General features: G+C 37.0%; 1 protein-coding gene across 2 annotated transcripts in view; it reads left to right on the top strand.

The window, feature by feature from the left end:
- Positions 1-12,826, top strand: part of SLC25A14 (solute carrier family 25 member 14) — a 30,328-nt gene that overhangs the window by 10,402 nt on the left and 7,100 nt on the right. For both annotated transcript variants that reach the window (XM_080795350.1, XM_080795351.1), the window contains exons 5-7: positions 1,410-1,495; positions 5,491-5,586; positions 11,668-11,792. In XM_080795350.1, coding sequence (XP_080651476.1) covers positions 1,410-1,495; positions 5,491-5,586; positions 11,668-11,792 — 307 coding nt within the window. The remainder of the gene's footprint in view (positions 1-1,409; positions 1,496-5,490; positions 5,587-11,667; positions 11,793-12,826) is intronic.

Consider the following 12,826-nt stretch of genomic DNA (forward strand, 5'->3'; position numbering starts at 1 on the left):
TGAAATCATGCTTACTGAGAAGCATGCGTCATGGGATGCCTGAGGGTGGGTGACAGTTATTGTAAGGGAAAAGCAAGCTCTAATTAATTTGGGATTAATCCTTGCAGAGGTGAGAGATGGGTTAGAGGAACCTGCTCTTTAAGTTTTTCCCTTTTCCTATCAAAGAAAAAAAAGGCTTCTGCTTATCACAGAGGGAACATGGGTAAGTTTGTCCAGAAAATTAATGCTGTCCTCATCAACAAAAGAACTTTAGCTATAAGAAATTCTCTAGCTGCCCATTTTGATAAGCTTTTATTAGATGGAGGAATTTTAGACTATTCTAGATTCTGTCGTACCTGCGGCCACCTTACCCACATTCAGCATTCTCATCTGTCTCTAAATGGGCTGCTGCAGCTTTTCCAGCTTGATACCATACTAAATAGTATTTTACCACGGGCCTAGGGCTTTTGCATAGGTGAGGATAGCTGGAGAGACTTTTGATTCGTAGTGTCTTTTGAATTACTTTATTGTCCTAAATTGACTTTTTCTGGAGCCTCTTTGAGAATTCTGAAGGGTTCGCTTCCTAAAATAATTTCCTTTCACAGATGCTTCACTTGGGTTTACCTAGTTTCTATTTGTAGGCTCTTCATGGTAAGGAGGCATGGTGAAGATAGAATTTTCATTTTAGAACATTATGCTCTGTGGTTTCTTTTTTTTCCTCTTTTGGCTGAGCAGATTTAGTTTCAAATGACTGGTTTTTCATATATGTCTACAGAATCTTCTTTAAATAAATAGAAGCTAGTAGATATCAAAGCCAGTCAAAATTAATATTTAGGTAATTTTTTTCTGTTAACACATAAGTTTTTATTTTTTAACATTTGGTTCCTAAGTCTTTAGAGTTGATGAGTCTCCAGAAAAAGACAAAAGAATTTTCTTTAGGTATTTGAAATGATTGAAGAAGAAATACTACATTCTGAATTTATGTGGGTTACTGGCAGTTGCTGTATATAGAATAATAGGACATGTTCCAGTGTCTTTTAGAAACACTTTTTAAAAAAATTATGATTTATGTTTCAGTACTGATTTGGGATCTAGAATTTTTAAAAGATTTTATTTATTTATTTCACAGAGAGCCCAAGTAGGGGGAGCAAGGGAGGGAGAAGCAGGCTCCCTGCTGAGCAGAGAGCCCGATGTGGGGCTTGATCCCCAGACCCTGGGATCATGACCTGAGCTGAAGGCAGATGCTTAACTGGCTGAGCTACCCAGGCACCTTGGGATCTAGAAATATTTGAGTTTCTTTAGTTTCGTAAGCTTTGTGGTTCATTTCTTACAGTCATTTGTCTGCTTGGGGTTCCTTTCCTCTGATAGATGAGTACTCTGTTCTTCAAAACTGGTACTTGGTACAAACAAACTTTTTTTCCTTTTTACAGATGAAACTCTTCTAATTAATATGATCTGTGGGGTAGTGTCAGGAGTGATATCTTCCACGATAGCCAATCCCACTGATGTACTAAAGGTAAGAAAGGGCTGGTAGCATTAGATGTATATCAAGTGTTATGGAAAGAGCATGAACTTTGAGTCAGATTTGGGTTTAGGGCTCCACTCTGTCACTGCTGTAAAACCTTGGGCAAATAACTGCTTTAAGCCTTGGTTTCCTCATTTGTAAGTACTTACTGCATAAGGTTGTTTAGGATTAGAGATAATATATGTAAACTGCCTATCATACTTGGTAGATAGTAGGTGCTCAGTAAATAGTAGTCAATTCATTATGATATGCATTAATCCGTTGGTCTTTAGAGTATGTAAACCCTTATAAGATTGTTTCCAAGGGCAATGCAATTTTAAGGCAATCAGTTTCCAGATCCCTTACTTCCATTTGTCTTCTTCTAAAATTGATATGAGAATTTTTGTTTTTAATAGTTCTTTCTCCACTTTACAAAAGAAAGGCATATTCTCCACCCATTTCAAATCTTAGTATGGTATATTGAGCTGTGGTGTAATCTGGGGTACCAGACAAAGGGATAAATCAAAATATAGCTTTTGGAGGAGCCTACTTTAATGGCTAATTGAGGTACCTTAGTCTGTAATGCATCTGTCTTTTCTTGTCTTATCTGTATTTCCATTAAGGGTGATATTTGGCTTTAAAATGGTATATTTTGGTCTGTGCTGGGATTATTTTGAATTCAGAACTAGAATAGCATAGGTTAATGGTGTTGATTTTTAAAAATATAATTCAATTTCTTTCAGATTTTTTTCTTTTATGATGATGATGATGATGATGTTGTTGTTATGTTAGTCACCATACAGTCCGTCATTAGTTTCTGATGTAGTGTTCCAAGATTCGTTGTTTACATATAACACCCAATGCTCCATGCAATATGTGCCCCCCTTTCAGATTTTATCAAAACACAAGATGAAACATTTAATAATATTAGCACTCATTTTATCTCATGGTACACATTTTCTACATAGTTAATAACTTACTTAAATTTATGATTAATTAAAAGCACTAAATATATGATTATAATGTCTGAGAGGATCCTGAGTTTTTGACATTTATTTTAGCGGGCATGTGAGAAAAGAGGACATGTGCTGTATTTATTTGAAGCCATAGGTGACTAGGTTAATGAAAGAGAGATCTATTGCAATTCAGAGAATTTTAAGAACCGAGAGAATGACTTGAAACACAGCACACATGAAAGAAACCAGTGATGGTTGATGGGGAAAAGATATGAAATGATCTTTCTGGGTTAAACTGAGAGTAATGTAGCTACAGAATTTTTATATCACTTTAGATTTACAGAGCAAGTATTTATAAAGAGAATTGATTGTATCCTAAAAGTCCACAACATTTGCAATAAAATTACACTTGACCTTTTGAAGAACAATAATACTTAACTCCCTAAAGCTTCTTTTCTTATCTCTCTGGATCCTCGATTTAATCACCTAAGTGATTTGCTTTAATTTCCTGTCCCTCTGACCTGCCTGGTATGATTATTACCATTGACCAATGCTATAATCTCCCTTTTCCTTTTCTATACCTTGGTAGGGCTGAGGGTGCTGGGGATGGAGAGAATCACAAACTTAGATGGTGACAGTACCAATATAGGATCTATGATCACAGTTGAGCTGTTCAGTCCTCTCACATATCCTTGGACAACTCTTTCTCTGATATATTATGTGTTACTTCCTTGCCTTTGTTTATGTAGCTGTCTTTCTGACTGGAATGTCTTTTTCCCCTTCGTGAATTTATCCTTCAAGTCTGCTCAGGAACAGGGACAGGACTAGGATGAGACAAGTGAGGTATTCCCCTTGGATACAAAATGGAAGGGGACACAAAAAACTCAGTAATCAAGAGAAATAACATTTTTATGCAATATTTTTCAAAAACTAAAGTGAATGCAAACTACTCATGATGAATAAAATACCAATATTTTGTATAATTCATCTCACCTCACCTGAATCTCACCCCTTTGGATCCTATCTTTAGTTAACTACAGTTTAATATTTGGTTCATTGTGGGTTTTGTGCATAAATTTTCATGTTTTGAAATATTGTATTATTATTTGTCTGGATTACTGAGGTTTTTTGAGTGCCCCTCCTACATTTTGTGCCAGAAAAAAGTGCCACACCTTACAGTAGTCCCAGTCCTGCTCAGGAATCACCTCCTTCACGAAGTCTCCTACTTAGGATATTTGTAGTTTCCATTTTAATTGAGTTTAGGTTTTTATTTCAAAACTATTAGTAGCAATTGACTTTCCACATAAAAACATGCTGTTTCATGATTTCCCAAAGACATTTTTTGAAACCTAGAGTTGCACATCATGAAAATCAGGCCCACATTTGGGCCACTAGTATTTAGTGACTTACTACTATGATTCTATGTGTGCAGTCAGTTGGAAATTGTACCAAATCTTTCAGGGCTTTTTAATGTTAGCTTTATTTTCTTGCACCTCTCAAAGGCTGCTTTGCAGAATACAGTGATCATGCCTTTTACAAATAGAATTCAATTTAAAGTCTTGTAAGCATGAAATTATATTTTAAAACCTTTTTGCTATTAATAATTACATAAAGAATGTGTGTTCAGTGTAGAAAAAAGTGGAAGGCAGGAGAAAAACACAAAAGAAGAAAATGTCCACTTGTCTTGTTACTCAGACTTAAACTACTGTCTGCATTTGGGTGTGTATATGTTCATCCAGTCTCTTTGATGTGCATATTTTTAAGTTTATATCATATTTTTAAAAGATTTTATTTTTTTAAAGATTTTATTTATTTATTTGAGAGAGAGAGAGAGCCCAAGCAGGGGAACAGCATAGGGAGAAGGAGAAATAGGATCCCTGTTGGGCTTTATGTCAGGACCCTGGGATCATGACCTGAGCCAAAGGCAGATGCTTAACCGACTGAGCAGCCCAGGTGTCCCTAAAGATTTTATTTTTAAGTAATCTCTACACCCAGTATGGGGCTGAACTCACAACCCTGAGATAAAGAGTTGCATGCTTAGAGTGCCTGGGTGGCTCAGTCATTTAAGCATCCAACTCTTGATTTATGCTCAGGTCATGATCTCAGGGTGGTGGGATGGAGCCCCATGTCAGGCTCTGTGCTCAGCAGGAAGTCTGCTTGAAATTCTTGCACTCTCTCCGTCTCCCCCTACCCCTGCTAATGCACATAGGCACATTCTCTCTCAAATAAATAAACCTTAAAAAAATGTATAAAAAAAGTCTCATGCTCTACCAACTGAGTCAGCAAAGCATGCCATCAATTTACATGTTTTTAATAAAAATGACATACCATGCGTACTGCTCTGCAACATGCTTTTTCTGTTTAGCAGTTAATTGTTGACATTTCCCAATATGAACAGATATTCTACAATAAAATTTTATGGCTGCATATTATTCCCTTAAATGGACATATCATAATTTATGCAACCAGTCCTTTGTTTTTGCTTTTAGACATGCAGATTGTTTCTAGTTTTTTACTAAACTATTATCATTTTTTAATATATTTTTTAAATTTTTATTTATTTATTTGATAGACAGAGATCACAAGTAGGCAGAGAGGCAGGCAGAGAGAGAGGGGGAAGCAGGCTCCCAGCTGAGCAGAGAGCCCGATGCGGGGCTCGATCCCAAGACTCTGGGATCATGACCTGAGCCAAAGGCAGAGGCTTTAACCCACTGAGCCACCCAGGCGCCCCATAAACTATTATCATTTTAAAGGAATTATTTTCTACCCACATTGAGTACTTGTTCTTTCTTTCCTGCAAATTTTCTTTCAACTCCAGAATTGATGGACTTAGTATAAGGAATGTGAGGCTGATGACAATAATTTTTATAAAATATATTTTGACACAAATTACATTTTTAAAATATATAGTTTGTCATTAGTTTCATCATAATAGCATAATAGCATCATAATTTCTGATAATTCCCAAATACTGTTTTCTTTATTTTAAATGAGTGTAACATCTCATTTTGGTCTCTGTTAAAACAGAGAATAAGAATCTTCTTATTTTAGATTCGAATGCAAGCTCAGGGGAGCTTGTTCCAAGGCAGCATGATTGGCAGCTTCATCGATATATACCAACAAGAAGGTACCAGGGGTCTGTGGAGGGTGAGTACTCTTTTCCTGGTATTGTTTTATGCCCATTTCCTATACTTTGCAAAGAATACTTTTTATATAAAGCAATAAAATTATGAATTGTCATCTTACACTGTTTAACCCAGAAGATAAGGTAGGAAACCTCTTATCACCAATGAAAGGACCAAAACTTACCAGTTGTCTTTATTTTTGCTTAATGTTTGGGGGTTGTGTGAGAGAAGGTTATTATATTATTTGAGGTAGTCCTTTGGTTTGTTCAAATTCACAGTGAATTTAGTTCTTCAATATATATTTTGCTAGTTTCGTACTAACACAGCAGTATATGTTTATGATAGTCTCTGCTTACCCAAAACAACTTTTTTTAACCTTATAAAATAAAAATTGTACTGTAAAATTTTGAGGTCTATAAAAGAGAAAAAAATCGAGTAGTCTTACTAGCTAGAGATAATTACTGTTAACATTTTGTCATATTATCTTCTAGTCTTTTATCTCTACTCCTTTTTTATTGTTGTTCCTATAACTTTTTATCTTATTTTAATCATCTAGTATTGTAATACTAAGTAAGAGTCCTAGTAGAATATGCAGAGGGAAGTAGAATGGGAAATCCATTAATAGGCTGTTAAAGAAGAAAGCTTTGTTTTTTTTCTTCTTTTTTATTTTCCCCCAACTTCCTATACAAATTTTCAGATATAGAAGAGTTGAAAGAACAGAACATACCCAGATTGAATGACTGTTACAGTCTGACTATATTTGCTTTACCTGTGTGTGTATACACAGTAAACACACACATTTGTGTGTGTTGGGGGGTAGTTTGCTAAACTATTTGAAAGGAAGTTGCCCACATCATGGTACTCTACTAAATAGTTCATTATGTATCTCCTAAGAATAAGGACATTTTCCTACATGGTAATACATAATAACAATAATATCATTATCACACCTAAGAAAATTAACAAGTCCCTAATACCTAACACCCAGTTTATATTCAAATTTCCCTTATTGATGAGACCAGGCCAAGTTTCTTTACAGAATATTTCCCCTGTATTTCCTGCAAACTAGAAGTTTGGTCTGTTGGCTTGATTAGATTCATGTTAAACATTTTGGTAAGAAAACTTCATAGGTGACACTCTATATTTCATATTTTATCACAGCAAGAAGCACATGTTAGGTTGTCCCACAATTAATGATGCTGAATTTGATTACTTGGTAAGATAATGTCCACCAGATGTTACCATCATAAAAGATAAGTTTTTCCTTTTTGTAATTAGTGGATAATCTGTATGATGACATTCTAGCAACATGCATATATCCTATTATTTAATAACGTTTCACCTAATGCTCTTAGCATCCATTAATGATCTGTGAGGTTTCTTTTTGATAACAGGGTGCACTTTCTTGATTAGTCTAATTTAAAAAACCAGAAAATGGACCTAACTAGAAATTTTTCACAAACTAATGCTAAGGGAAAGACAAACAGCAATAAATACAACAGGGATATTTTGTCAGGGGAATATAGCTACTTTGTTTTTAATTAAAAATTTTAATTGTGGTAAAATACATGTAACATAAAACTTACCGTCTTAACCATTTTTAAGTATACTGCTCAGCAGTGTTAAGTACATTTACATTGTTGGTCAGCCAGTCTCTGGAACTCTTTTCATCTTGTAAAATTTGAACTCCATACCCATTAAACAACTACTGCCCCTTTCCCCCTACCCCTAGCCCCTGGCGACCATCCTTCTATCTATCTTTATGAATTTGGCTTTTCTGGGTACCTCATGTAAGTGGAATCATATAGTATTTGTGTTTTTGTTACTGACTTATTTTACTTACTGTAATGTCCTCCAGTTTCATTCTTATTGTCACATGTATCAGAATATCCTTCCTTTTTTAAGGCTGAATAATCTTCCATTGTATCTATATGCCACATTTTATTTATCCATTCATCTGTTAATGGGCAAGTTGGTTGTTTCTGTATCTTGCCTCCTGTGAATTATGCTACTCTGAATATGGGTATGCAAATATCTCTTCAAGACTCTGATTTCAGTTCTTTTGTGTATATGCCCAGAAGTGGGATTGCTGGATCATATGGTAATTCCGTGTTTAATATTTTGAGGAATGGAGCATAGCTACTTTTATGATCTAGGCTGCTTACCTCATCCAGGCACATAAGATAAAGAAATGAAGTACATTGTATTATGTGTTCTTTTGACACAGACACGTAGTATTTGCATATTAAAATACAGGAATATTTTTTTCATTTCAATAAGGAAATAGGTTTGCCAAACACATGGTCTTCTTTATTAGTGTTTTATTTTTCTGTTTTGATTTTCACATGGGTGGGTACTGGAAACATTTTATTTTCCAACTCCATTGTAAGAAATAATAGCACAAAAATAGAGCCACCATATGACCAAGCAATTGCACTACTGGGTATTTACCCCAAAGATACAGATGTAGTGAAAAGAAGGGCCACATGTTGGGGTGCCTGGGTGGCTCAATGGGTTAAAGCCTCTGCCTTTGGCTCAAGTCATGATCCCAGGGTCCTGGGATTGAGCCCCACATCGGGCTCTCTGCTCAGCAGGGAGCCTGCTTCCTCCTCTCTCTCTGCCTGCCTCTCTGCCTACTTGTGATCTCTGTCTACCAAATAAATAAAATCTTTGAAAAAAAAAGAAGGGCCACATGTACCCCAATGTTCATAGCAGCAATGTCCACAATAGCCAAGATGTGGAAGGAGCCGAGATGCTCTTCAACAGACAAATGGATAAAGAAGATGTGGTCCATATATACAATGGAATATTACTCAGCCATCAGGAAGGATGAATACCCACCATTTGCATTGACATGGATGGAACTGGAGGAGATTATGCTGAGTGAAATAAGTTAAGCAGAGAAAGACAGTTATCATATGGTTTCACTTATATGTGGAACATAAGAGCATGGAGGACATTAGAAGAAGGAAGTGAAAAATGAAGGGAGGGAATCAAAGGGGAAGACAAACCATGAGAGACTATGAACTACAGCAAACAAACAGGGTTTCAGAGGAGAGGGGGGTGGTGGGATGGGTGAGCCCAGTGATGGGTATTAAGGAGGGCACATGTTGCATGGGGCACTGGGCACAAACAGTGAATCATGGAACACTACATCAAAAACTAAGGATGTACTGTATGGTGACTAACATAACATAAAAAAAAAGAAATAACAGCACAAATGCAGTAACAAAGTGTAACTGGCACTTATATCAGAGTCGGAGAGACTGTAGAGAGTGATGGTAACTCTGGTGAACTGGAGATCCCCTGCCATGTTTATAGCTGTCCTGCACGATGGGAATCCAGTGTGGCCAAATTTTCTGGGCTTTCAAGAGAAGCTGGAAATCTTCATTCCTGTGTGAAGTATCCTGTTTTTTATATGTTGACAGCTAATTTAGCCTTCTAGAAGTACTATGTAGGTCACACACAACATGTCTGTGGCCTGAATTTGGCCCATGGGCTCCTGTTTGGGGCCTTAATTATTCAGCAAGGTTGTCTTCTGTGAAGATCATCTTCTGACACAGTTGAACAGGTGGAAGGGCCAGAGAGAAAGGCACTGTTGGGCCAGCCAGCCCGATCAGCAGAATCATACGTCTCCTGGCGATAGCATAGCTGTATCACTATATCACTTCCATTTTGTAAATTGAGTTTGGCAATTTATAGAGGATTGAGCACTTTAATATAACAGGTATCCAAGAAAGCAGTTGTCTCTGTGGTGTGTTATTTTCAATTTTATTTTATTTATTTATTTATTTTTAACGATTTATTTATTTATTTATTTGACAGAGAGAGAGAGATCACAAGTAGGCAGAGAGGCAGGCAAAGAGAGAGAGAGAGGGAAGCAGGCTCCCCACTGAGCAGAGAGCCCAATGCGGGACTCGATCCCAGGACCCTGAGATCACAACCTGAGCCGAAGGCAGCGGCTTAACCCACTGAGCCATCCAGGCGCCCCGATATTTTCAATTTTAAATAACATTTAAACATTTATAAAAATAAAGCATTCATTGTGAATACTATAAGAAAGGCCTAAAAACAAATATTAACTTATCTGTTACCCTAATTCCAGATAAAGAAAAATATTTTGGTGTATTTCCTTCTAATCCTTCATAAAAATTTGGTCTTTGTGCATATATCCTTGTCCTCAAAGTTAGAATAATACTATATGTCTTGCCTTCTTTAATGTTAATAGCATTTTCTTGTGTCATTAATATTCTTTAAAAATGTGACTTTTAGTGTTCTAGGAGCCCTGTGTTGTAACATGACTTGTGATAGGGGTATTCTGCTAGTGAGTGAAATGCTGATAGCATCCACAGGAGGACTTGTAAGGAAGTACCCCTTTGCCTTCCGTTCTCCCTGGCAGCATTATACCTTTGCTGTCATCCTGGTGTGTCTTTTCTGCACATCCTAAAATTCTATAAATTAAACTTGGAAGCTCTCCTCTTGCCACTGACTTTTGGTTCATGGTCTTATTTTTTTAAATAACATCTTTATTGAGATAATTTGCATACCATAAAATTCACTATCTTGAAGTATTTAATTTTTAAAGATTTATTTATTTATTTTGGAGAGCAAGGTGAACGTACCTGCAAGAGAGCAAGCAAGAGTGTGTGAGCACATGAGCAGGGGGAGGGAGAGGGAGAGGGAGAGAGAATCCTAAACAGACTCTTCACTGAGCAGGAAGCCAGACACAGGGCTTGATTTCATGGCCCTGAGATCATGACCTGAGCTGAAATCCAATTGGACATTCAACTAAGCTAGCAAGGTGCCCCTTGAAGTGTGTAATTTAATGGTTTTTAGTTTATTCACAGACTTGTGCAACCATCACCAATGTGTAAGTTTAGAACATTTTCATCACCACTAAAAGAAACCCCATATTCATCAATAATCACTTCCATGTCCCCCAACCCTCCCAGCCCTGGACAACCACTAATCTACTTTCTGTTTCTCTAGATTCGCCATTTCTGACATTTCATATATGTAGAATCATAAAATATATGGCATTTGTGATTGGCTTCTTTCATTTAGCATACTGTTTTCAAGTTTCACCTGTGTTTTAGCATTTATCAGTACTTTGTTTCTTTTTTATGGCTGAATAATAATTGGTGTGAAACTGCTGAGTCATATAGTAATTCTGTATTTAACTCCTTGAGGAATTCTCAAAGTATTTTGCACAGTGGCTGCCCCCATGTTACATTCCCACCAGCAGTGTATAAGGGTTTCAGTTTCTCCACATCCTCACCAGTACTTTTTTTTTTACCAGTACCTTTTTAAATTATTACTATTATAGCCATCCTACTGGTGTGTAGTAGTATGTTATTGTGATTTTGATTTGCCTTTTCTCATGATTGATGATGTTGAACATCTTTTCTTATGCTTATTGTCCATTTGTGTATCTTCTTTGGGGACATGTCTATTTAGATATTTTGCCCTTTTTAAAATTGGGTTGTTTGTCTTTTTATTGTTGTGTTGTAAGAGTTCTTTATACATTCTGTCTGCTAGTTCCTTATCAGATCTATGACTTGCAAATATTTTCTCCCATTGTGCGGGCTGTCTTTTCACTTTCTTGGTGATACCTTTGAGTCACAAAAGTGTTTAATTGTGATGAAGTCCAGTTTATTTTCATTTCTTTTGTTACTTGTGCTTTGGGTGTCATATCAATGATTTTATTTTATTATTTTAAAGATTTTATTTGTTTGACAGAGAGAGACATAGTGAGAGAGGGAACACAAGCAGGGGGAGTGGGAGAGGGAGAAGCAGGCTTCCTGTGGAGCAGAGAGCCCAATACAGGGCTCGATCCCAGCACCCTGGGACCATGACCTGAGCCGAAGGCAGATGCTTAACGACTGAGCCACCCAGGTGCCCCAGTGATTTTATTTTTAGTACAATAAGTGAATTGGGATTTATAAGTGTTACACTATTAGCCATTAATTTGAAATGATGATCTCTGTACTTGAGATTTGGATTTTTATGTCACTTTGCAACTTCCAACCTATTTTGTTCACTTTTAGACTTATGTCACTTCTAGTATATTTCTTTAGTGTGTAATATCACTTATGTTTTGCAGGGTGTCGTCCCAACTGCTCAGCGGGCTGCCATCGTTGTGGGCGTAGAGCTACCAGTCTATGATATTACAAAGAAGCACTTAATCTTGTCAGGGGTGATGGGAGACACAATTTTAACTCACTTTGTGTAAGTGTGATGTGTTGTACTTATTCCGTATTTCCATTATTTTGAGCACAAAAAGAATCTTTCACTGAAGTCCTTATATAGAATCAATAATGGGTACAGATGGTCTAAATACCCCTGTCTTTCTTATCACCAGAACTTGAAAGTCTTCCAGTACTTGTATAGGGATCCCAGATGCTATGGGTTCTTTGGTACTTGGTAGCAGTGTCTATTACAACAACCTATCAGATGTCTATAGGATTTGCGTTTGTTCATATATAGTCTCTATATCTAAACTTATCTGTTGTTTGCTTTGGTTAATTTTGGATCAGAAAGCAAATTTTTCTCAATGAGAATCAGAAAAAAGTGAAAATTTATAGGGCCAGTGAAACAAAACCACAGTTTTGGGCTGAAAACTGTTGCTAATCTCATCCTACATTCTCTTCATCTTACAACTTTTGTGACACTTTACTGCTCAAATGCATTTGGTGTATGATGCTATGGTATGAAAACTTTATATAACTAATAGATGATGTGTGGTACTTTCTGCTTAGGGATCTTGCTAGACTTAAAATTGCCCCCCCCCAAAAAGGCTGAGTTTTGGATTAAAAAGTGAAGAGGATAACTTTTTTTTTTAAAGATTTTATTTATTTATTTGACAGACAGAGATCACAAGTAGGCAGAGAGGCAGGCAGAGAGAGAGGGGGAAGCAGGCTCCCCGCAGAGCAGAGAGCCTGATGCGGGGCTCAATCCCAGAACCCTGGGATCATGACCTGAGCTGAAGGCAGAGGCTTTAACCCACTGAGCCACCCAGGTGCCCCAAGGATAACTTTTTTTTAAACTTTTTTTTTTAAGATTTTATTTATTTGTTTGACAGAGAGATCACAAGTAGGCAGGAGAGGCAGGCAGAGGGGGAGGGGGAAGCAGGCCCCCTGCTGAGCAGAGAGCCCGATGTGGGGCTTGATCCCAGGATGCCGAGATCATGACCTGAGCTGAAGGCAGAGGTTTTAACCCATTGAGCCACCCAGGTGCCCCCAAGGATAACTTTTTTAAAAAAA

Source organism: Martes martes (assembly GCF_963455335.1).
Source record: "Martes martes genome assembly, chromosome: X".
NCBI lineage: Eukaryota > Metazoa > Chordata > Mammalia > Carnivora > Mustelidae > Martes > Martes martes.